This window comes from Dromaius novaehollandiae, chromosome Z (genome assembly GCF_036370855.1).
Source record: "Dromaius novaehollandiae isolate bDroNov1 chromosome Z, bDroNov1.hap1, whole genome shotgun sequence".
NCBI lineage: Eukaryota > Metazoa > Chordata > Aves > Casuariiformes > Dromaiidae > Dromaius > Dromaius novaehollandiae.
This window is the reverse complement of record NC_088132.1, coordinates 82518175-82543768: the sequence shown is the minus strand read 5'-3', so window position 1 is coordinate 82543768 and position 25594 is coordinate 82518175. Positions and strand designations below refer to the sequence as shown.

Sequence of the window (25594 nt, the reverse complement as noted above, 5' to 3'; positions counted from 1 at the left end):
GCAGGCATCCCTGCCGGTGTCCGGGCTGTGCCCAGAGCCCGCTGGAGGCTTTGCTGCACGGTTGGAAGAGGCCCCTGAGGAGAAACAGTAGAGTTTCTGTTCAGTCTGTGGGCATCCCCAGCTATCTCCACCCGTGAGACTGCCAAGGCTTGAAGATACGGTGTCGTAGGCTCACGTGAATTAAAATTTGCGAGTGCAGACAAAGCCGTTGGATGAAACGAAAGATTTGTAAGGAGAAACCGATATGCTGCCTTTTGTGGTAGAACCTGGCCCAAGCTAGTATCAGTAAACTGTCTTGTAGGCTTTAAATTCCCCTGGTACTTCTTCTGTCATGTTTTACTGCAGCACAGATCAGCATGGGAGAGTTATTAGCAACATGCTGGTTGTCTCTCTAAAATGTCAGGTTTTAGTTTTAGAGAAGGGAATTGGACTGCCGCCTTCTGAAAAGGTTACTGGAAATTTGAGGGAGAAATACGATGCAAAAGTGTCCGAAGCTTCACAAAACTGAACAAGGTATAAGTTTGCAGAAATCCAATCGTGCAAGAGAACTGGGGGCAGACAGTAGGGAGAAGACTGCAGGATTTTGGCTGAAGGCTGTCCAGATGTCAAGAAAGCCCACCAGGGCAGCATTTATCTGCAGCAGAAATTGTCTTAATGCAGGCATGGAAGAGTGCTCAGAAAATCAAACCTTATTTTGATGTGAGTTATGTCCGATGCTAAGGCTTTTGGGAAGTGTGGGACTACCGTGCAGGACAGGGCCATGTCACAGCAATACTGGGCGGCTGGTACCTTTGGGGGGGACTTTTCTCTCCTGATCGTCTTGTCTCTGCCCATGTTTTATAGATGCTTGTAGAGCACAAAGCAACCATCCTCCAGAAGTATGTTCGCGCCTGGCTGGCCCGTACTCGCTTCCTCCGGATGAGGAGGGCCACCATCGTCCTGCAGTGCTACTACCGGCGCATGAAGGCCCGGCAGGAGCTGAAGGCACTGAAGATCGAGGCCCGATCCGCCCAGCACCTGAAGAAACTCAACATTGGCATGGAGAACAAGGTGGTCCAGCTTCAGAGGAAGATCGATGAGCAGGTACATCCCGAGCTGCGCTGGGACGAGTGCGGTCCTACTGCTGGGTCACGTGGGTCTTGGGTCTCCACCTCGCTGTCTGAAGAGCTTGCTCAGGAAAGCTCTAAAGATGTCTGGTTTGCATTATAATTGATACTGTTCAGACTTAAATGATTTTCGTCAGTTATGTAGCAGGGGAGCAGGCAATACCTGCTTTGCCACGCTCATGTGCTGGCCCAAAATTCCTGCTCTACAAACTCCTGGGACGCAGAGCATCTGCCACACTCCGGGGTGCTGAACCGTATGTCTTTTGGGTCATGTTACCTGAAAGATAGTGAGTAAATTAGCTAAATACTCACTTTACAAAGCAATTTGAGTTTGTGTTACTAGATACGATAACTGCTCTTCAGTAAGAACTGTGATGAAGGGTGAGATAGTTAGATTACACACCGTTTAGCAGCAGGGTTTGGGTTCAAGGTTTTTCCACCTGCTAACATAACAATGTACAAGTTATTCTGCTAATGTCCTCTCTGTTGTCTACCTAGCTTCACAGTGCTGTACAGAGATTTCAGGGCTGAGTATAAGAAATACTCACTAGGGTGGTCCAGTTCTGTCCACTAATACCAGTGGGGGAATTCATACTCATCTATATCCTTCTCTAGCCTGCAGAATTAAACTCTAGTTCTCTTTAAGTCAGGATACGTATTTGTAGTACCAATTACTAGTAATTGCAGTTTATTATTCTGCTTGGGATGTGTGAAAAGCTCTCATACATCATATGAGATGTAAGCCATGGTACAGGCCATTTACTGCCAGGAAAAGTGTGGAGGTGGAACGACAAAGAAGAAGCAATCTCTGGTTAATGTTGGCTTTCTTGTCTCGGATTATGAAAGCAGGAGAAAGGTTTACTTTATGGAAAGAGACATTGTGAGCTTTTAAGTAGGGAGAAATAAGGGACTGGAGGTTTTGTCTTGATCTTCCTGGATCTCTCCGAAGGCCGTTTTGAAGGAGTTACTTTGATGCTTTCTGTATAACTTTTGCAGGGAAGAATTACTGCGCTCTCATACTCATTATAGTCTGTCCAGCGAGCTATTTTTAACTGCCCTTTCAGGAATGACAGCTTCCCCGGGATGCTTTGGAAGTGCTAATGAGCCTCCCAAGCTCGGTCCACTACATTCTCTTTTCAGTGCACTGGATTTTCCGGCAGCAGCGAGTTTGTTGCATCATATTTTCCCTGAAATATCCTGATTTCAGCCCTTGGTAATCTATAAAAATGCCCATTAACTTTTAAGGGAAAAAAAAATGCAGGTAAGCTGGAGAGCTGCAGTTGTATCCTTATCTGACTAGCCGTGGCAGAAAATGTTTTTGTTTCTGCTACTTTAGTTCAGGCATGGATAGAGATACGCGATACACGGTGTGCCCCTGAGGAAGAGCAGATCGTTCTTTGAAAACATTCAAACCTGTTATTTTGTGTCAGCTGCAGCTTACAAACTCTAGCATCTGCAATGCTATTTAATTTAGGCTTATTTAACTTAGTTTCTAAATCAGGTGGCGCTGCTGGAGGTCGTGCGGAGAGGGGCCAAAGGGCTTTGTGCTTCCTCGTCTCTGCCCAAAAAGGAGCATGGGGTGGTGGGGAAATGGGGCTGGAGCAGGCAGAGGAGATCGGAAGAAACCCTCCTCTGAGCTGCCTTGGGGATCTGAAGGAGAATCACCTGACTGTGTGGAGGGGGATTCAGTGTCCACCACCTCCCCTTGTACTTATGCATGGTTGGTCTTGTCTGGAAGACTCCATGTAGACTTAGAAGATAAAATGTTCTATTTTCATGGGTTTTTTTTTTTGCTTTTCCCTTCACCAGGCTGTAAAGTTCCTTCAAACCTCAGCTGAACTGGAGCCAGTGGGGACCTCTGACTTTATAGGGACAGATTGTGCCTTTTCTGGTTGTGTCCTAGTTTTTGTTCCTACTCATTTGACTCTGAACATCTCGACAGGAGAAGAGGTGGTAGCTTGGGCTGCTTGCCCTGACCAGTCAAAAATTGTAACTCAGGGCTTCTCTGCTCCGTTGGATTTTTTTTGAATGATATGTTTCTGTCTTTTTTTTAACCTTTTGTCTTCTGGTTTCTTCACCTCAAGCTTTTCTTACCCACCACATTAACTGAAAACTCCTTAAAGGCAGCAGCAGTTTGCCACCCGACGGTCTGGCTCTGGTGGCTAAAGCTCAGAGAAGCAACAAAATGCCAAATCGCAGATTACCCATACTGTGTCATCTTGTCAGGACGTTCGTGTCTCTTGCTTGTCTCCTGCTAAATGTTTTCTAGCAAAACCAGGAAAGATCCAAACTGGCATTTCTGATGCTTAAGTGAAGGACATCCCATTTCAGAGGTTTTGCATAGAAGTTGACAGCTGTGTTGAGACCTTTCAAGGGGAAAACCTCAAAACCAAGTTGTTCTGCTTTTTTCTTTTTTCGTTTTTTCTTTTTTTCTCCAAAACGATTCTTTTTTCCCCATGAGTACCACCTACCTAATGTTAGCAAAGATACTTGGTGGGCTTCTTACTGAAGCTCGTGTTCTGCTGTGACTTCTCAGGGGAACATGGGCACAGTGTTTGTGGCTAACAATAATGATGTTTTATTAGTGACAATATGATTCCCATTAACTTTGGGTTGAACCGCGGAAATCAGCCCAGACTGCCGAATTTTCAGGTCTCAGCGCCTGAGAAAAAAATCATTGCTAAGTGCTTAAAAAAGAAAATCTGAGCAAATGAAAAGGCTTTATTGAACTGGCACGTCCCGGAGGTATGACTTAGCGCTGGGGTCGGAGGGAGCTCTTTGTGCTCCAGCCGGCAATTATGTTACAGCTCGTTGTCGCAGCGGGTTGCTGCGGGCCTGAAAATCGGGAATAAAGGGATAAACAGCACGCTGAAATATTGCAAACCAATTGCATTCAGCGGCGCTGTTTGGAAGCGGTGGTGGAAGTGTAGCTTATTGTTTTGCTTACAAGCACCAACAAACATTGTTTGCCTTTGCTTCCAGTTTGACATCAAATTAACAAATGCCTGTATAATTGCTATGGAAATATCGCTGAGCTTTTGTTGCAGGTTTTAAATTGTTTTTAGCCTTGTCAGCTTTAGCAGCCTACATGTGGAAATGTTTGTTATCTGAAGTTTATTCCCCACAGGGCTCCGAGATGCTTGACTGTTAGGTTTGCAGTGCCTGCACTGGTCTTGCTCATGGTCTTATTTTCTTCTTTTTTTTGGCGTGTTGGCCCGCAGAACAAGGAGTACAAACTCCTGAACGAGCAGCTCTCCACGCTCGCCTCTGCCCACTCGTCCGAAGTGGAAAAGCTGAAGAAGGAACTGGAGCAGTATCAGCAGTGTCACCGGGGCAATGGGAACCAGCTCGTTAGCTTGCAGGAAGAGATGGAGAGCCTCCGCCTGGAGCTCGAGAAGGCCCATGGTGAAAGGAAGGTGGTGGAGGACAGCTACGTGAAGGAGAAGGACCTGCTCAGAAAGGTATCTGTTGCCTCTCGTGGTGCGGAGGTCTCTTCCAGATGGACGTGCTGGTGAAAGCTCTCTCGTCACAGGTCTGAAGGGCAGAGACTTAATTTCTATCTTTATTTATGTATTTATTTTTTTCACTGAGTGCCCTTAGAACTTGCCTTTTAACTAGGCCCCCTTGTTTTTGGCAAGTCAGGGGACAGCAAGGGCACTTGGAGCAGTGGCCGTCTCATGCTGCTGGAAGCGTGCCCCATCTTGCTGCCTTTTGCATGGCCAACCGTGAAGAAACTCCCCAGCCCCGTTTGAAATAACGCTGCTTAATAACCACGGATCTGCCGCACCTTAGCGATCTCCATCCGCTCCATGTAGACATGGGGATTCCTCATAGTGTGCTTCATGCAAGAAATTGGAGAGCGGTGCCATAGACCACGTGAATTATAGGCAGGTGCCACTCCTGGGCCCCGGCCAGCTGTGCTGAGGGTGCAGGAGGACTTGATTTCTGCTGTTTTGGCCGTGGTGGCCCCAGACAGGTGACCAGTGGCTGGTGGTGCTGGTCCTTGCAGGGTCTGAGCAGCTCTGAGAGCAGCTCGTTTCTGCCAAGCGCTGGGATGGTGGTCAGCAGCCAGCAAGACTGCTCGATACAAGCCCGTGCAAGGCTTGAGGCTGCGATGTGGAGTGGAAAGGGTTTTTATTCCCTCCTTCGTGCGAATTCCTAAGCTTTCTGCAGCTGTTGAGGTTGAAGTGGCCAAATGTCACTGCTCTAGTGGGAAAAGTGGCCCCAGAGCATGCAAGGTTTTAGCGAAGAAGTTGGATGTTCCCCCGAATAAATGAGCGATCTTTCTTCTTTTGCCCTGGCAAGTTTATGCTGCTCTTGGAGAGAACTGGTGGTTTTTCTGCTAGATACGCTGAGTTGAGTGAGCTGTTTCAAAATTGCTTGTCGAGAATAGTGCTTTGTGTGTGCGACACCCTGAAGATGACTCACTTTGGGGAGGAGAAAAGAAAAAAAAGAGAAAGGTCTGGAATTAGCCGGATGTTGCTTATTCTGGAGGACCATGGGGCCGGCTTCGGTGCAGGGCGTGCTTCCTTAGCTAGCCACAGCGCCGGCCTGTAGAGCCTGAAAGGATGCCTTATTTTGCAGGTGATGCAGCCGGGGAAAAAACTGCTTCTCCTCTTTGCTCTTGGTTGCAAATCCCCTTGAAGTGCTTAGAGGAAGGGCTGATTTAATGGCCAGTCAAGCAGTGCTCTCCAAAAGCACAGAAACAAAGCACAAGCTTCCCCTTGCTTTCGAAGTGCCTACAGCACAGCAAATATTATCTGCTTTCCCTTGACAATAAATGGTTTAATTATAAAGCATAGCAGTTGTCCCCATTTCTACGGGGTAGCGCAGACTCTCACTTCGGACTTAGCTTTCAATTACGTCCTTCGGGCATGGGGACGATAGGGAAGACCGAAACATGGCTTCGCTGCCCATCACCCCGTCCGGCGTCTTTAAAGCTCACTCGCGTTGAGAAGCGGCTAGTGAAACGTTGGAAGGATTGCTGTGAAATGTTTTTTACTGCAAAATTATTTTTGCTGTAAAAATTGGTTTTTAATCCAAAAGCCTGCTGGAAATGGCTAGGAGATGGGGAGGCTTTGCAGTCTCTGAACTAACTTTGCTGCTGAAAAAGAAAAGCCCTTTAATCTTTTTTTTTTTTTTTTCCTGGCTTTTCTGTCCATCGCCCTCGTTTTACAATAACCCTTCCAGTTCCGTGCTGCGATCAGAATTAAAGCACAACAGTTTCTCTTAGGGCTTTCAGTAGTACCTAGCCCCCTCGTTTGGTGGCGAAAACCTGGCCACGAATTCAAAGGGAAAATCCCAGGTACCAGCTGGGATCCCGAGATTGGAGCCGCGTTGCACGAGCCGTCGGTGTCAGCGGAGGCATTTAATAAGGGCGGATATAGTCCTAAGCGCTCGGTGTTTAACATCTTCCCTAGAAATTGTGGCAATCGTTGCAATGCAGGTCACCGTTTCATATGTATGTCGTGTGCAATTTTTGATAAATACTTTGCTTTGAGCTTGCTCGCCTGCAAGACGAGCCTCCCCTTTTTCATTTTCTCCGCCGGCAGCAAGGTGCCGCGGGGCAGGCGTAGAGAGCGACCGGCCGCGGCGCTGGGTAGCAATTTGCTCCCCTGCACGGCAGAATCGTTCTGCTCAACCATAGCAACGTGTTTCGCCTTATAACACGATGCTTTTATGCTTCAACTTGTTTAAAATAATAGCATTGAATGCATCAAAATTCCCGAGGACGGACAAAATTATGAGATAGGCTGCTCTCAGCTTCGGTATTTGTGTGCTGCGACAAGTAGCCTTGCTTTCCTTCATTTTAAATAAAAAGCTAGTTAAAAAAAAAAAGTAGACCTCAGTTCCTGCTGTCATTAATTTTTGCTAGGCAATTAGTGGTGTTAATAATTGATGTACCTGTTTCCCTTGTAGCACCAAAGGCCCCAGGGTGAGCTGTGCTTTTCCCTGCTGGGGATTTTGAAGCAGCGTGGAGGAGTCTTGTGTTAAAATGACTATATTCCTATTGCACAAAGTGGGTACAAAATGTATAAAGTTAGAAGAAACTTGAAATATTTAGCATTAGGCTTCCAAGGTGCTCACAAGCACTGTGTGCCTCTCCCAAGTGAGTTGTTGCTTGCAACAGTCAGCAGATTTTCCATTTCCCCTAGACATCTCTCTGTTCCTCTGAATTTCCCTTAGCTGCCTGGTAGGTGCAATGAGTCCTGTCTCTCCTCCTCGCTTAAATCCTGCAGGTTTTATTTTTCCGGGCGTAAAGCTGCATTCGTTCCCCCCCACGGCCCCTTTCCTATTTCAGCACCTTGCCGTTACCTTCCCGGATTTTGCCAGTTCTGCAGCGGCAGCGCTGACATCTCCGAGGACCTGCAGGTGCCTGGCGAATAACTCTTTGAGTCAGCGAATTCACGCGAGGAATATGGGGCAAAAAACTTGTCCTTTCCCGGCGTAAGTCAGTGCTGTGACTCGAAGAGGGCGATAAGACCTGCCGCGGGTGGGAGTGAGCCTCTGACGCGGCGGCCTGGGCAGCTGCAGGATTTTCACTCCTCCGGCTCGTGGCTGCCCAGTCTGGCTGTTCAGTGTGTTTTTTAAGCTTCTGCAGAAAATGTTGATTTAAGGGAGAGGTTTCCTTAGGAAAAGAAGAGTTCTGTCTCTGTTGTTGCAGCAGAGTTGTCCCACGCTTCAACTCCTGATATGCAAAGAAAACTTGAAGGAAAAAAAAGCTCCCCATCTTCTGCCAGGTGCAATTTAACCCGCGTGAAGAGGCTCTGCCTCTCGTGTTAATGCTCTGCCTTGTTTCGCAGCGCATATCGGACCTGGAGGAGGAGAACGCGCTCCTGAAGCAGGAGAAGGAGGAGCTGAACCGCAGGATCCTCTGTCAGTCCCGAGGTGAGAGAAAGGGGCTGGTGGCTTCATAACGGCGAGAAGCCCGCAGGGAAAACAGCCTGGGCAAAGCTTGGCCGCCCAGGAAGCTCTCGTGCCTGTAAAGGAATGAAAATAAAATGTAAAGAAAAAAACATATAAATATATTTATATATATAGTCAGCAAATTCACGTGAGTAGCATGGGGTAAAAAACTCGTACTTTCTTGGCGTAAGTTGGTGCTATGACTTGAAGAGGGTGATAAGACCCGCTGTGGGGTGGGAATGAGCCTCTGACATGGCATATTATATATAATGTATAGAATATATATTTTGGGGGGTGGGGGGGCACATATAGAAAGTGGTGTTTGGAGTTAAGCACAATAACCATGAAGCTTTCCAGTATGTCTGTGACACACATGAGCACCGACAAACCTCATCACCCGCTGCACGCACAGCTTCAAAGGGTGTCCAAAATAAAGCCCTCGTAACACATCTGGCACTTCTTCTGGTTTGTTTTCCCTAATTACTGCGATTTTGGCAGCTCTTGGAGGTGAAGTGGAGGGGACCCTGCTGAGCCCTTCGCCGGGTTGAATAGCAGGGTTTATGCTCTTGCTCGTCCTCATCGTTGCAGCTTGTTTGGCTCTGGTTATGCAGCTCTCTCTGGGCTGCAGTGTTAATTGAATTCCTGAAATATTTTGGGTTAAAAATTTTCCCGAGTCACATCGGTGGGCCAGTTACCGCTCGCTCCTGGTCTCTGCTGGGATGCTTTCGGGGGCATCAGAAAGGGGAGTTTCTCCATCAAAGAAATCTATTTGCATATAGAATAATTTCAGCCACCGCAATCTTACAGTAGTCAAGGGCTGACGTTTGCACGAGGAAGAGCTGCTGCTGAGTTGTTCCTGTGTTAGATCTAGTGGTGGTGGCGGGGGGGACGGAGAGAAATGTCTTGAAAAGCAGCGAGTGCCCATGGCACTTCTTAAACATGAGCGTATTTCCATGCTGTACTGCTCTTACTCACAGGTGGGTTTGTGATGGGCCCAGGAGCACAGAAGAGCCACTTTGCAGGTGCTGGAGATTTTTCTTTAACTCAGCTGGAGAGGGTTGTGCGCTCGGAGCAGAGGAGCTGGGGCTCTTCCAAGCATCCCATGGGAAGAGCTGGATTTTAATAGTCTCTCTAAATACGAGAGGAGGGTTATGTGCGTTTTAAAGGTTCTTGGCAGAGAACATTTTGTGAGTTAGTCAGTGTTGTTGCATGTATGTGCAAGAAGTCCATTCAGGGATGAAGATTACAATTCACTGTTGCCATTTCTTATTTTAAAGATGAATTTGCACAAAACACGGTGGAGGAAAATCTCCAGATGAAGAAGGAGCTGGAAGAAGAGAGGTCTCGGTATCAGAACCTGGTGAAAGAGTATTCGAGGCTGGAGCAGAGATACGACAACCTGAGGGATGAAATTACTATTATAAAGGTAACGGAAGTCCTGAAATTTATTCTTGTTCTGTTTTGTCCTCGGCGTGATGTTGGTAGTGGGATAACGTGACTCACTAATGCCCAAAACACTTGGCTGAACTGATGTTATTGGGCAATTTGTTTGCGCTTGGTGTTGCTAAGACTGCAGGTCTGTGTTGAAGCCAAAGCACGTGCGTTCCTTGAAACAGGACGCTGATCTTCCTGGCCTCTCTCATAGCAGCGCGGAGATTTCTGTGCATCTCAGCAAAAGCTGGCTCGTGGTTTTTGTGGGGGTTTTTCTGTTTGTTTGTGTCAGCGATGCTGACATGCCGAGTAGGTGTTGAATTCCAGAAAATCTTGGCTTCTAGATTTCAGAAGCTTGAGCCTGTACATTCAGCTTTGCTAAAATTTTAGAAGTTTTCCAAACCATGCGATAATTAAAGACCGCTGCTGATTAGCTGGAAGGCTGCGCGTTTGGAGGAAGCCCCTTAGGGTGCCGCAGAGAGCAGAAATTGTGAGCTCAAACTTGCCTGTTCACCATTCACCAGCATCTGGTGTCCTGAACACCCTTTACTTCATGCAGAATAATATTTAAACGAAGCTTCTGCATCACTTTGCATTTTGTTTTAAAGGATTTTGTGTAGATGTATTCCCTTCCTAAAGCACCGAATGCGTTTTTTGTCTGCATCCCTTTGACAGCAAACTCCGGGGCACAGGAGAAACCCGTCCAACCAAAGCAGCTTGGAGTCCGACTCCAACTACCCGTCGATATCGACCTCCGAGCTGGGGGACACCGAGGATGTAATTCAGCAAGTGGAGGTACGGTGACTCGGGCAGGTCGCTCCGGGTCTTGGGGACCGAGTGCGGCAGGTCTCGCTCCGCAGGGAGCACACGGGAGGAACGGGGCCTGGAGCGCGGCAGCGCTGGGGAAAATTGGCTTTTGCGCTTCAGAAATATCCCACTAATTGCTGGCGAGGGATTGTAAGGTGGCGGTGCTGGAGCAAACGCTTGCTCGCTTGTAAGGTCAGGCTTAAATAGGGCTCTAAAAATAATAAAGTGCTGTGTTGTGCCCGGGCCAGCTTAAAGGCTTATGAAAATGCACCTGAGCTCTAAGCGTTGTTACGGTTCGTTATTACTGGTACTGATGGCAACGTCTATACAGCGAGTCTCCTCCACCAGGATTGCAGAGTTCATTACCCCTTGCCCCGAGCATTTTCATTCCAGTTTTTGTCTTCACAAATTCTTTACTGGCTGGTGCAGTTGCTGTAATCAAAAATCCCTCAATGCAGAAAAGGACATAATGATATCAAGAATAATTAATTGAGAAGTCCTGGGGAAAAGAGCGATTGTGCTCACGTGTGAATAGGCTACTTCTTGAACTCCATTTCCATGACTTAAGAGCGTGCAAAGGACAGACGGGGGATGAGCGTTCCTGGGGTCTGCCCTCCCACGGGCAGGACCGTACTTTGCTTTAGATGTTAAAGGTGCCAATTAAGAAAACATTAAATGACTGGCCGAGATCTGAAGCCTCTTACAGATGTATGTAGCTCAGAGAAATCAGTACCTTGCCGTAAACAGTTATGGATAAGGTGGGCTCAGGACTATTATCTGCTGTTTGGTTCAGTGATGTTGCAACCAAAAGTCCCTCACAGCAGATCAGTGCAAAATGGACCAAAGAAAGCACCGCAGCTTTCTGGAGCTGGCTGCTGCACAAAGGTTGGGGAGGCAAGTGGTAGGGAAGTGTGTACCTGGTGTTGTGCGCGGCTGTAAAACGAGGTCTTTCCCTTTTCCCCCCCGCCCTGTTCTGCCCCAGGAGGCTGGGATGGAGAAAGCAGCCATGGACATGACGCTCTTCCTCAAGCTGCAGAAGCGAGTGAGGGAGCTCGAGCAGGAGAGGAAGAAACTGCAGACCCAACTGGAGAAAAAGGAGCAGGAAGGCAAGAAAGCTCAGGTAAGAGATGGCTCTGCGTTGGTGCTGGTATTTCATGCTTGTAATTGGCTTCCCTTGGCAGCCTGAGGACACACGGTGTAGGAATTCAGGTTTGAGCCATGAGTTCCACTTATGGGGCAGCAGATCCATCAGGGAGATGGGGAGAAAGCTTTCTGGCAGCTAAGGACAGCAGGATGGATGGTGGAAGAGGAGCAAGAGCCCATGCTATCCCTCGGCGGCAATGTCAGAGCGGCTCTCTGAGGAGTTTTCGGGGCTTTTTCTCCTGCTTGGAGGCTCAAAGAAGAAATGTCCAGGTGCTAACGCTCCACCACTGCTCGTGCAGCTCCAGCTGCATAGACTCACGTGAAGCACGTAGTCTCCTCGAGCTCATACTTGCCTCCTGCGTACCATAAAGTGCATAGAAAAAGGAGGCTTTATGCAGCCCTCCAACTTGCCCTTTGGGGGAACCTCTCTCCCATTGATTTTAGAGGAAATCAGCTGGGTAAGTTGGGTGTCTAGTCTCTGAGAGTGTGGAAATCCTCTTAGGATGGGCTAACAGCACTGTAGGATCTCTCAGTCTCTGTGCTATGACTATAGACATCCCCAGAAAGTGGCATGTTCTTCCCAAATACCTACATGGTGCTAGTCATGGCTAGGGAATAAAACACCTGGTTGCCACCTGTTTCCTCCCCAAAAAACAATATGTTTGAAATCAATGAAATGGGAAATCAGTCTTGGAGTGGTTTATTCTGCCGGAGGCACAACTGGCCCTGCACTGATCCTGTTCACTTGTCCCATGAGAAGTTTTCACTCTGAGCTGAGTTTCTCTAGCCGAGACCGGAGAAAGGAAAGGGACTTGGAGCAGCAGCGCTTGCTGCAGCGTTACGAATGTGAGACGGAAATCTGACGGACTCGGGTGCAGCCGCTTGGCTAGATCAAACCTGGGGCATGTCAGTGCTCAAGGGCCACATATACAAAGGCTGTGGTTATCGGTTGTGTCCAACAGCCCTCCCTTTCTGCGGATTTTGGTTGCGAAAGCCTTTTTTCTTTTGCAGGCCTGCCTGTAGTTTCTGCAGCGTGTCTTTGATTTCCCCTGCATGGCATGAGCTGATAAGCACTTTGCAGGCACGTCCATCACGCTCGTGTCCCCAGCTTGGTGTTTTTAGGCAATCTATGCGACGTTTTTTCCCAGTGATGATCATATAGGGATGTCGCCTAAACAAGGCCACTGCAAACCAGAAATAGCAAGACAGCAGCATCCATTCTTCCCATTGCGGGGGGGGGTGGATCTTCCCTTGATATATTCTTTCTCCTTTGTGAAAAAAAGACCTTCCTACGTTTCGGATGGTTTGCCCAGAAGTCATTTTAAAAAATCCTTATTACTGGTTGCCCAGCGGTAACCGAGAGGCAGGAGTTAGTCCTGCTCTGGAACTGGAGTCTGCAAACCCAGTTCTTTCTGGCTGCCACAGGCTAATGCTAGGCATGGGGGGCTTTTAGTGGCAGTTCTTGTGCATGTTTTTTCCCCCACCATCTGCAGCTGGAGCCTGTGTCTGGTTCACAGGCCACCACGCTACGTGGAGGCAGCGGTCTGTGGGGAGACGGAGCAAAGCTGTGAAGTGGCAGCACCACGCACGTGGTGTCGTGGAGCAGTAAATGCCCTCTCGTATGAAACGCTGTGCTAATGCCACCGCTCTGGGCTTCATAGTTAAAATACCCGAGGCTTTTCCTTGCGCTGTTAGGGGATTATTCTGTTTGTTTCTCTTCAGCGTGAAATCTATTGATAGATGCAATAAGAGGCTCAACTCAGTCATCATCTGTGATTGCTTGCTTGCATGACCAGAAATTTGTATTGATCGTTGCTAGCGATTTGCAGAAAATACATGAAATGGGAAACTTCTCTAGTTTCTCATCGTTGCTACAGAGCCTGATAATAAAGAAAAAAACAGTGCACTGAAGATTGTTCCCCTAATGACTGCACTTCTGTGAAAGCTACAGTGAGCCACAGTCCTTAAGGCCTTAACAAGAGATTAAACCATTTTCTCCTGAAGTCTTCCCCCAGACTTCATCTAGGTGGAGCTCGTATGAGAATAATTCAAGGCTTTATTCACTGCTAGTTGTGCTTCTGTGGGTAGGGCAAGCTACAGGTCTGCCTTTAGGTATCTAAATTTAGATGTTTGAACCAGGAGCTTTCCTCCTTTGTTTAATGGGAAGAGAAAGCTACTGCCGCGCCTCCACAAGAGGAGCCCCAAGGAGCTACGTGGGCTTTGTGTCCTTTCTGCATTTCTGCATGTGATCCTGGCCCTGCTTTAGGGCATCAGAAGGGATGTTGCACTGAATTTCCCATGGTTCAAATCAAGCTTCCACGGCAGAAGTTGGGTTGGGATTGGGTTTATTACTTTTGTGATGGAGATGTGATTTAGGAGAAGGGTGCTACTTGGAAAGGGAACTCTATTGAATGCCGATTCGTAAGACGTTATTTGTTCGGCCCGTGGTGGAATTGGTCAGCCACTGTGTCAGCTCCTCAGGCTGCTCTCAGACACAAGTTTGTCCTTTTAATCCTTGCAGGAAATCGAGACGAAGACTGAAATAGCTTCGGACCGTGAAGATTTTGCATACAACAGCCTGAAGGTGAGGAACGTGTGTGCAGCGCTGTCACCTTTCATGTGCCTCTAACAAACAACTGAATTATCTGACGGTGGTAATGAATCGAACCGTCCTGGGTCTATCAATTAGGGACTCTGCTTTTGCACAGTGGAAAACCTTGGGTTTTCCTTAATGCAACGCTACTGGTCTCTGCAGCTTGTCCAGTAACGGTTACAGATTCTTGCAGCCGAAGCCCAAGGCATGTTTTGTTCCAGGCTTGACCTCTCCGCTGCTTGTCCGCTTTCCTTGGGTGTCCAACGTGCCAGGCTGGGCTGGCCTGCTGGGAGGAAGACTTTACCCACCTCTTCGCCCATTCTGCCATCTGGATCCTCCTCCTCAGGAGGAGATGGGTGGTCCTCCCGCTCTGTACCCAAACGCTTCGGGTCTTCACTGTTAGGTGGATCCCTATGCCTTGCTCTTCCTTGGAGAACCAGTTTCTGGGATTGCCTTTTTGTAAGGATTTCTTTTATTTAGTGCAGACTTAAATACCAGATCCCTGTCCCTCTAACAAATACTGAAATACAGCTGAGAAATCCAGGGGGGAAATGTGTTACCCAGAATAATTTCATACTAAGCTATCTGACAGTAATAATGCCTATTTTTACCATCCGTGTTATCTCTTCCTAAGGATGCAACAAAGCAGAAATTAGAGATGGCAAGGACTTACGTTCAGTCCTCACTAACAGCAGATCTCTAGCAGTAGCTTTTTTGGCACTTAGTCCATTTAATTTTTAGACTCTGAACGTGGTCAGATATGCTGTTTCTGGTTGATCCCTGCCAAGTTTCCTTGGTATCCCTGCACAGCCGCTGGAAGAGTAGCATGGCAGGGACTTTAAGATCCTTGCCCAAGTGTCACTGGTTAAACACAGCTACAAAAGCTTAAAGTCTCTTGAGGTTGTGAAATGCTGTAAAAAGGCAGTTTGGCCTGGGAAAACCTCACGGATTAGAAGTGCCAGCTTCTCAGATGGTTTCTGGAGTTCTGATGCTTGCGTGAATTAACAAAACTTTTCTTCCTGTTTTAACCCCAGTGCAAGTTCAGATGAAAAACATTCATTTTGGCTTTTTCCACCTTCTATGTTCCTATTTAGCAAACCTCAACAGCCCTCTCTTAATACGGTTTGACGAGAATAGGGAGATGGTATGCATGGCAAAAATTCAGGGTTCTTTAACGTTTAGCCTGAAACAGGTGGAAAATGCACTTGCAAAGAAACAGAGCTTCTCAGAATTTGCTTTTAGCGAAGCTGCGAGGCAGCGGCTTCTCTGCAAGGAGCCCAGGCATGATTTCTCTTTGGTGTTGCGTGAAACCGAGCTGAGGGTTGCAGCAATGGACTGAGAGACTGATTTAACTCAATACCATGCTCAGTAAGAGAAAGACGATCTCTCCTGGGTCTCCTTTACCGGCAATTCCTCTTTTCCTTCTGTGTGCCAGAGGAAACAACTGGCAGGTGCCCAGCAAATGCACACAACTTGTCATGAAGTTTAATCTTCTGGTTACACGTTGCATGGACCGGCTGTAGAACGGCATATTTGGGGTCCTGGCATGTTGGTTGGATTTCAGTCGAGGGAGAGCTGAGGTCCCTGGGAAAAGCGAGGAGCAATTGCTTCGAATGGCTCAGTATTCACTGAAGCACCTATTCCTGAAGCACCTATTCCTGGAGCAAAGCACTGGGCATTCCCTATGGGTGGCTGGCTGTGGCTTTTTTCCCAGTTCCGAATGTAGAACACTGCCTAAAGTCTCCGTCTGCAATGAAAGAGTGACTTTTAGCTAATTTCGAGTGCCGTTTCTCCCTCCTTTCCCCATGACAGCTGCTTCTGGGAATATAACAAAGCTCTGCCTCTCTTCTCTATAGTGTCTTTCTGCTGCTAATTTACATCTCAAATATTTATACTGCCTTTCGCTCCTTCAAGAGAATTGTGTAATTGAATTTATTTTTCCTTTTTACCAGGTTAAGCCCTTTAAAAAGTCTTTATCTTGCAGAGTTGAGGCTTGGGTGTCTGGAGCGTGCAGGTAGCAAAGGGTGTGCGAACGAGCTTTGGGCTGCCAGCTAAGGGAGCAGGAAGGGATGTTGGCTTTGGTGTGCCACCAACACGCTCTTTTGGATGCTGGGACTCCTTAGGCCAGTTTCCTCTAAATCCTTGTGTTCACCTCACTTCCGAGCAGCAAGATGACTGGCGGGAGTTTGGTTTTCTTGTTTTGCAAAGATTACCATACTGCAGTATGGCACACAAAGTCTGCCTGCGGGAGGTACGGTCTTGGCTGACCCAGTGTTCATATTGGATAAATATTCATATAAATATGAATATAATAAACAGTATGAATGTAAGTATATTTATAAATATATACATTTCAGAATATCCATAAAATATAGAAGTCAGTTTGGGTAAAAATAGTAAGTGGTGGAAATGATGTTTCACAAAGTGATATCTGCCCATTTGTCGGGTTTGGTCGCTTAGGTTCATGGTTTCGTTGGGTGTAAGAGCCTGTCTGGATGTCCGTGTGGTAGCAGCAGCCGGGCAAGCGCTGAGAGGGGTGTTCATGCTCGCTAAGCACAGGTTTGGCATTAGTTTCTTTTGTGTCCATCCTGAAAAACGGTTTGAGATACTGATTTCTGACATGCGTGGCCCCTCTGTGCAGATGTTGCACAAGGGAAGTGCAAGTGAGCCGGCTCCTCGGGTCCTTTGAGAGGTGCATCTGAATTCTGGGCTTCCTGTAGCGCTGCTAGGGAATTTGATAAACTGGTTGGACTAGTTAGGGATGTGCTGATAGCAGGTGTAAGTTGTGCCCTTCGTAATGGATGAATAGAGCTTTCAGTAGATGCTGTCCCAAAATGTGCCCAGCCAGGTGTTGAGTTAGCCACGAAGCAGGGCTGGAGACATGTGAGGCGGGTCATTTATTCTCCTGGGGAGGTTCAGATAGGAGTTGTGTCCCTGTGTTATGCCCATACAGCAAAAGGTTCGTCAGTGAAAAATGTATTTTCTGGCTTGCTTTTCCTGGCTGGGAAAGGGGGAGTGGGGAAGGAAGCTCCAAGGAGTCCTTGCGATGACTTTGTGCTCCTAGCGAGAGCCCAATGTGTAATTTGGTTTCTTGCTGACCGCGCAGCTGAGATGCTTGTGGCATCCCTAAGACTTGTAAGCTCATCATTAAACGAGCTTCCAGAGGGGTCTTTTTCCCCCCTGTCAAGTACCAGAAATAGAAGAGAGGGCAGATTCCTGGCATGGCAGTGCTGCCCTCTGATTTCCAGAGGCTGACACTTCTCCAGCCTTGCCGGATAAGCCCCCTTCTGAAGGATGAGGTTATTGATGATTTCTCACAGTCCAAGTAGGAATCTCCTCTTCTGAGTTCAAAGCATTTTATTTTGGCATCCAGGTGTTTGGAGAGAGAGATTGTGTGAGCACAGGGCTAGGGGTTAGATCCGTCTGATGGTCAAGTCTCACTTCTGATGCTCAGTCCTCCTCGTGCCGTGGGCAGGTTCATTAATATTACAGAACAAAATCTTGCCTGTGACTAGAGAGATTTTAATGTCTGAAGATCGTCCCATGCCCCAAGTCCATCAGGGAGCGCAGTGGGGTGAAGTGGCAGCGCTGCTGTTCGTGTAGGGTCATTACTGGTTGTCCAAGAAGGAAATGGGAAGATGATGTCTACCAGGGGGGATCTTGCCACAGCATCACTGGATATGGAGGAATTGCAGGATCAAATTCGTTTTTTATCCTTTATTTTTTCTTTTATAAATGACAGATGGTATAAAGTACCTGCAGATACTCTGTCGGTGATGGTGTTTGTTCAGCTCGGAGCGTGCTGTCTGTCCAGATGCCAGATCAGCTATTCCGTTCACACTTCTGCTGCTATATAACATGCTATTTATAATTTGTAAGGGTCTGTAATTATACCACTGGTTGCCTGTGGGAATGAGGCTTACACAGCTGTGCCAGCAGCACCCTGCTTAAATCGTACAGTCATTTCGGATCTGGTAGCTTGCTTCAGCCAAAGCTGATTGCGAGTTGGATATTCCGTGGATAAGTGGGGTCAGATGAGAAAATCGTGGAAAGAGTCAAAAGGGAGAGAAGCACCCGGATTTGGGGGGGAAGGCTTGTACTGTTGCCGATGCTGGGAATCCCCGTGGGGGTCGGTGCCTAGGGAAGACCTGACCTTGAATTGGTTGCAAATTAGGTTTTTACCCTGCTCGTGTCTCAGACTCTTTTTTGCTTCGCAATAGTGGGATGCAGGGGGTTGCTCCTCCTGCCCTCTTTTGGCATTGCCAGCCTCGGTCCATGGGTCTGCGGGGAAGGCAGGGCGGCCACCCGGGCTGTTTTAGCTGTCAAACTTGGTTAATCCTGTCTTCCACCATCACGTAAAGCAAATCAGAGCTTCAGCCATCTCAGCAAAATCAGCAACGCTCGTGCATCGCTATTGAAGAGAAGCGAGTCGGCGTAAAACCGGCGCAGCGTTGACCCTGTCTGTCAAACGCCAGCGGCTGATGCGGCGGGGCGAGAAAATCCCCCGGCTCTGAACGCTGCACGGGGCGAGGATTGCAACGAGGCCGGCTGGCTAAGCCGGAGTGGGTTTGCAGAGCTGTAGCTCACCTAACTGGAAATGAGCCAGGAGAAAGTGCTGCATAAAATCAAGTCTTCCAGCTTACCTAACGAAGAGCAAGGATGGGTTAAATGTCGTGGGATTTTTGCTGCAGTCCCTTGATTGGGAAGGAACAAGGATGGAAAAGAAGCGAACGTGTTCGGGCTCTCTAAATGCTTTGTGCCTAAAACTAGAGTCAACAAATAAAAATTCTCCCATATGTCACTCCTGTAGCATTATTGTTAAATGGCAACAGGCTCCTGATTGCAGCCTGATGCCAGCAGAGGTGAGGGAAGCCGCAGAAGTGGTTTCTGGCCTGGACTGATAGCAAAATCCCCATCTTGGCACGAACCGTGCAGTCAGCTGCGCTCATCAGTAATGGAGTTATGTTAGAGGCATAACAGAAACGGATGGGGCAGTTTGTCTACACGGGGTAACGGCTTGGTGTTTTGCAGAGGCAAGAGCTGGAATCGGAGAACAAGAAACTGAAAAACGAACTGAATGAGCTGAGGAAGGCTATTGCGGAGCGGGCCACCCAGAACAATTCCTCCAACGACATCCAAGACAGCTACAGCCTCTTGCTGAACCAGCTGAAGTCAGCCAACGAGGAGCTGGAAGTGCGGAAAGAAGAGGTCCTTATCCTGAGGACGCAGATCATGAAGGCAGCCCAGCAAAAAGAGATGGGCAAAAATATGGTAATTGAGAGGATCTTTTTTTTTTCCCCCTCTTTTGCTGTTTTGTCACTGCGAAGCCACTGCCTGCCTGAGCGATAGGTAACGTCTCTGCTTTGGTAGGCCTGGGGCATCAGGATAGGTCAGGGATTGCAGGAGGCCCATCCTCTGGATAAGTGGTGGTCCATGGCTTCATTTCAGACAGCCCAGGACCATGCATCCCTTGGTCGGTAGTGCTAGAAGGTGTTTGACACCACTGGCAAAGCCTAGCCAGCCCATGCCAAGGAAGAAATTCTCCATCCCAGGTATGGTTGTCCAAAATGGTCCAGGTGATGTTCTGTGATAACTGCCTTATTCTGCCAGGAAATGTGATGATGAAAAAGAGCTTCTGGAACAGATTCTGCCCATGTGACACTGGTGTGGGTCGAATGTGTCTCTGCTGGCGTGGAGACAAGAAGAGAGCTTGGCCCATCTCATTTGTTTGAGGGCTTTTTAGTTGAGAGAGGCTGTTCTGACCGAAGGATGTATTTTCTGAAATGGTTGGGAGGTGTTTAGTATGAGGAGCTTGGAAAGACGTGGAGAGATGTGCTGGAGTTCATGTTGCTGTGTTTTCCATGTTAAATTTAGGAAGCAAGCATGAACACCCATGCCAGCTGGCCCAACAGCGACAAGCACATGGATCAAGAGGACGCAATCGAGGCTTACCAAGGGATGTGCGAGACGAACCGGTAAGTGTGGCCCAGAGCAGGGGGAGGGAGTGACCAAACCACAAGAGGTGGGACACCATCCAGAATTAAAAAAGATATTGAGGACCATTATCAGCTTCTGGGGTCAGTTCAGGACCTTGGCTCAAGGATGGGCGGTGAAGTTGGGGCCAAGATCCACATCTCACCATGGGTGCAGTGCCCTCATCTTTGGGCATGTGCATCACCAAGGCAAGGGAGGTCCTGGACAGGCAGAAACTCCAACACTGCCGTGAGCAAAACTGGATTTTTACATTTGTACCGGGGGAGAGCAAAGGCAGGGATCGCACTGCTGCGCAGGGAAGGCAGCTCCGTTTAAACACTCCGCAGTCTCTAGCAACACTGACGTTACTGGTTTTCCTGCATCTGAACTGAGAGCCAAGAACATCCTTTTGATTACAGGTTTCCCATAGTGAGAGCTGATATTGCAGACATGTGTCTTTATAATAACAGTGGGTTTATATTGCTGGGCATAAAATCAATCCTTGCAGCCATCCAGGCAAACTTAAAATAAAAAAGTAGTATCTTGGAAGAGGACAAAATTATATGGATTAAGCAGCAAGATAATCTGTAAAGCAAATATTTATTTTACTGCAAGGAAATGAATGTTCACCTCTGTTTCTCTACCTCTTTATTTGACAAATACAGGTGTTCAAGGGTTTTTTCCTAAGCAATTTGCATTCAGCAAGGTAGTAAAAAGACATAACTGTTGCAGACTACTGGCTTCTAGTAAGAGAGGTTACATTGCTGCTTTGTAAACTAGTTGCATAATGGGATTTTATTAATGCCTGTATGAACATGAGCAAAAGCTTTGAATGTCATATGAAAAATTATGTTGTTTCAGCTCCATCAGTAACAGGGATGGAGCTCATGGAGAGGAGATGCTGGCTCTGGCTACCAGGTTAAATATAATAGCGTTATTATATATAATAGCATAAATTTAATAGCAATAGTACTGTCAGCGAGGATGGAATCAAATGCGGAAATCATCAAACATGCTAACAGGATCTAATTTTCCAGAAGACTAGAGGTCTTTCCCTGCAAATGCATGAGCAAGCTGCGATTTAAAAGCTTCTTGCAATCAGGCCTTTGCATTTTTTGGCCTCTGGAGGAGATTTGGGAGATCTGCAGCCTCCAGGTGTGATCTCAGATTTCCTCCCCTCGCTCCCCCCGGGAACGCTCGGCTCTTGCTTGCCTCTCGTATGGCCTTTGGCTGGAAAAATGGCAGTTTTCTGCCGTGAGTTGTCCAATGGCTTGTTGATCACCACCAGCTTCCCCGTTATATGGTTTCCTGGGCATTTGTTTGTGTATTGAGTCACTTTATAAGCTGTAGGCTGGAACCAATGGCAATGAAACAGGTGGAAGCAAATGCTGGGGGAAGGTGGATTATTATATTCGTGGTTATAAATTAATGTTCCCTGCCCCCTCCAGCCCAAATTTGCAGTCTGTATATATGCAGCTTCTGCACCTGAGCGTGCCAGCGTGAGAAATAAAACCGCTTTCTTTTTCCAGTCTCCTTTCAATCAATAAAAACCCTGGTGCCTCTCTCGCAGGTGGATCCCATCCTCCTCCCAGGTCTCGGGGAAAGCCCTTTGCCAGGTCGGGGGGGAGCTGGAATTCAGAGCAGCCCTGAATAAATGCAGTGAGCTCAGAGTCTTGTCTTTTTTTCCTTTTTCTGCTGACTTTGGATTGCAAGGAGATGGAGAGACAAAGCGTCAAGTTTAATTTCCAGCTAATTTTCTGCTTCAGTAACCGAATGCAAAAGCAAGTGAGCTTTGGTCTCTGTGCTGGTTTGGGATCTTTCTCTCAGGCTTGTTGTGATCGCCGAGTTTTTCCTTATGAAAGGCAGAGCTTCCCAAAGACCAGGTGGTGATGCCAGAGGAGGCAACCTGACAGCTCAAAGCACACCAGACTTAATGTCCAAAGTTAACTTTTATGATAACTCTGAGGGGACTTCTGCAGAACTGGTGGCTGGTTTCTGCTGGTGCCTGTTGCCCCCAGCCCCGGTGCAAAGCCAACGGCCGGCACCGACTCTCTGCGCAGGTTTCTTCTGCAGCTAGAAGAGACCTTCACGGGCAAGGGCTCGTATCTCCTCTTACCCATACCTCTGTTCTTATCACTGCTTCCCACTCGGTGGTGCGTCTAATCTGCAATGTGCATTAGTTTCCCATTTAATTAAAAAAAAAAAAAAAAGCATATCTGCATTTTCAGATGAAATGCCCTTTATTTTTTATTAAGAGATGGTAATTATCTTACCATGCTAAAATTAACATCTCTAGGATTTGATATACGTGCATCTCCTTTAAGCTACTTGGCATACAGATGTACGAAAGAGCGGGGGAAGTGTTTGGGACAGGAATTTTTCTCCCTTTTCCAGATGTGGTTTGCAGAGTGCCGGTCCCCAGGTGCTGTCCTGGGAGGACTTTGGGAGGAATTGGGTACTCATTCAGGCTTATTTGGGAGAATAAGAAGGGGGGGGGGGGGGGAAGCTGCCACTACTGGCTTCCAGGAGAAGGGAATCTCAGTGATTTCCATCTTGAGGAATACAGATTAAACACTTAATGCCCAGGGCACTTTTGTCTTAGTACAATGGCACTCCCTTGAGTTGATTTCCTTGATGACCATAAAACATATGATTAAAAAACAGAGGAAAAGTATTTTTCAGAGGAAAATGTATCTATTTAAAATGCTGCTCATCCAGTGAGAATTCCCAGGTTACTAATTTGTAAAATTTTGCAAAGACCTTTCCTGGGGTTTTTGTTTGTTTTTCAGTGTCTAAATACAGGTTTTGTTAAGATTATCTGAAACAAAACAGGACCCAATTAACAGACTGACCCAAACCAGTCCAGTAAACCTTTCCTCTGTATACATCAGCCTGCAGGTCTTTTTGGAAACCTGCTGCATATGGGTATGAAAATAAGATTTTTCCCTAAATCTGTCAATATGCATTAACAGATTAATTCTCCAAGTGGTGGTGCCTGAAATGTTTGTGAGCATTGGGAACTTGCGTGCTGAGACACCAGGATGGCCAGGAGCCACCAGACTTTCTGCAGTCACAACTGCCCTTTCAAGTACCGAGGTCCTTTTGCAGCAGTGCTTTGTCACCTCAAAACACCTCTTAAACCCATTCTGGGACTGATTCATGCCAATTATGTCCATTTGCATTAACAAGTGTGGATTCAGAGGCCAGGGCTTGTCATTGAGGCTAGAAGGGTGTAGAAGACTTCTGCTGGCCTCTACCAGCCTTAGAGTGTGTGTTTGCCCCGGGCCCAGGTGTTTCGCTGAAGTTTATCTACAAGTCTAAATATGCACTTTGGAATTATTTTCCTTGACTTTTTGCTGTTCTGCATTATACTGGGCTATACCGATATATGCCGTTAGCAAGAAACTGGTCCCTGTTTGGGTGACGTGCAGCCGAGGTGCTGAAGTGGGGCACATGGGGCAAAGACGTTGGCTTGGCGGATGGGCAGGGCATGAAGGAGCCAGAGTCAACCAAGCAAAATTCATCTGGAAGTCACTTCATTAAACAACGCCTATTAAATGATGCCTGTGGAGTTGCCCCAAAGACAGAGCCGGGCCTGGAGCATGCAGTTTGGGAGCAGCATGCTCAGTGCTTTCCTCTTGTGAAAATTTGCAGGAGGAAGCTCGCACGTTGTGTTTTTCCACTTAAGTGTGCCGAGCTTTCCTTGCAAGGGAATGGCATCTGCTGCACCTCCTTTTGAGACAGGAGGTGCATCTTCGTTTGGCTCTTTTCTCTCTGGAAGTTTAGTGATACATTAAGTGATTCCTTTTTTTTCTTTTTTCTAAAGAAAAATAAAGAGAAAAAAGACTTTCAAATGCAAATTGAAGCCAAGGAAAATCTTGCTGTTGTGAGTGTTCCTGGTCAGGTTGACCAGCTTGCTTCATTCGCTTGTAATGTGTTCAGCACCTCATTAAAGAAGATAAATGAGTTTCCTGCCTTTCATAATTTAAAAAAGAGTGTTAAAAGGAAACGTCTACTGCTGAAGCGAGAGGAGGATTTTCTGGGCATTTTTCTGCCTAAGGGGATGTGAAAGAGATTGGATCTTACATGAGTCTGAAAGAAATGGAGGAAAAAAGCATCAAAGGGTGGTTTGGATTGAAGGTTGTTTGGAAGAAAGGCTCTCGTGTTTGACTCGATGGCTGAGGAAACCCTCTATTGATGCAGAAGGCAGAGAATTGATTTTAGAATAGTGGAAGTTGGTGCAGAAGGAAGGAAATAGCTAAACTTGTCCTTGGCGTGATCAGAAATATGTCCTATTGGTGAAACCTGCCAGACTGAAGGAGGTCTGGAAGAGAAAGAGGTAAAGTACTCACTCGCAGTGGGTTGTTTAAAATGGGACTAGGTGAAACCATGAGAAATGTGCTGGGAGGAACATGAGAAAATAGAGTCCTCCGATATAATGACCACTAGCCAGTCTTAATGCAGACATAGTTGTCCCACAGATGCATCTTTTTGCCAGTGTAACTTATTCTTCTCGTAGGCTGGGTTGCCCTGAAGGGTTTTGCCCTCTCCCTGAGCTGCATGGAGTGCCTTCACCCTGTTAGCCAGGCCTTTCCGTAGGGCCTTAATGTTATCCCTGAGTCACGACACCATGGATCAGGCTTGCGCTCTCTGCACTTTTCATTTTATACGTTCCCTAACCCTTGTTCCAACTTCTGTCCTCTCACATATTACTCTTGCCCCTTGTTCCTCTCCCCTGATTTTTAAGCACATGACTTTAACATAGTTTTGAGATAGTCAGTATGTCTTCTAAGTGTTTCCTTGCAATTCTATGTGAAACAATTTGGCCATATAGAAATGAAAACTGAGGTTCTGGTCCCCAAGAGTTGGGCTTTTCAGTAAAAGCAGAAAGGTTTCAAGAATCATGATACACGGCATCTCTTCTAGACCTGCTTTGAGCAGGAGGTTGGACTAGTTGATCTCCAAAGGTCCCTCCCAACCTGGTGTTTGTGTCGGCAGCGGCGAGGAAAGGGCTGTGGAGGTGCCCGGTGTGATGGTGTCATTGATGTGGAGGGAGAAGACACCTACACGAGTCACAGGGGTCCCCTGGGGCGCAACGGGGGCCTCATGAACTGACCACGGTTCTTCTCATTTAGCATGGTGGAAAAGAAAATGCGATGCAATGAAAGTGTGCTTTAAAAAAATTGGATGTAATAAGGGTTCTGCATTTTCCCCCTTTCTGTTGCAACTGACCTTTTGTCTTTCTCTGTCCTCTTGTTTTCTTTTTCTGTCCTTTACTTCTAGCAAGACTGAGGACTGGGGTTATCTCAATGAAGATGGAGAGCTCGGCTTGGCTTATCAAGGCTTAAAGCAAGTTGCCAGGTCAAACGCTTTTTTTTTTCCCCCCTCTTCCTTCTGCTTCCTCTCTCCATCCCTCTTTTTACCTGCCCTTTTGTGTATTCTTCCTCTTCCTTCGCTAACGAGCTGCTGTCATCCATGGGAGAGCTCTCCCTAAAGCGTTTTCTCCCGTTCATGAACATACCAGGAGCCGGCTCCCCGTTGCCAAAATGCGAGAAGGGAGGTGAGCGGTGACCATGCGTTGCCTTCCTTGCACCCTGCCCACACGCTGGCCAGGTGGGCAGATGGCACGGCAGGA

General features: G+C 47.3%; 1 protein-coding gene across 1 annotated transcript in view; it reads left to right on the top strand.

The window, feature by feature from the left end:
• LOC135325110 (unconventional myosin-Vb-like) overlaps positions 1-25594 on the top strand; it is a 119626-nt gene that overhangs the window by 74473 nt on the left and 19559 nt on the right. The window contains exons 21-29 of the mRNA XM_064502657.1: positions 844-1083; positions 4328-4567; positions 7910-7994; positions 9290-9438; positions 10119-10238; positions 11233-11370; positions 13915-13977; positions 19018-19257; positions 19861-19961. Of these exons, the coding sequence (XP_064358727.1) occupies positions 844-1083; positions 4328-4567; positions 7910-7994; positions 9290-9438; positions 10119-10238; positions 11233-11370; positions 13915-13977; positions 19018-19257; positions 19861-19961 (1376 nt within the window). The remainder of the gene's footprint in view (positions 1-843; positions 1084-4327; positions 4568-7909; positions 7995-9289; positions 9439-10118; positions 10239-11232; positions 11371-13914; positions 13978-19017; positions 19258-19860; positions 19962-25594) is intronic.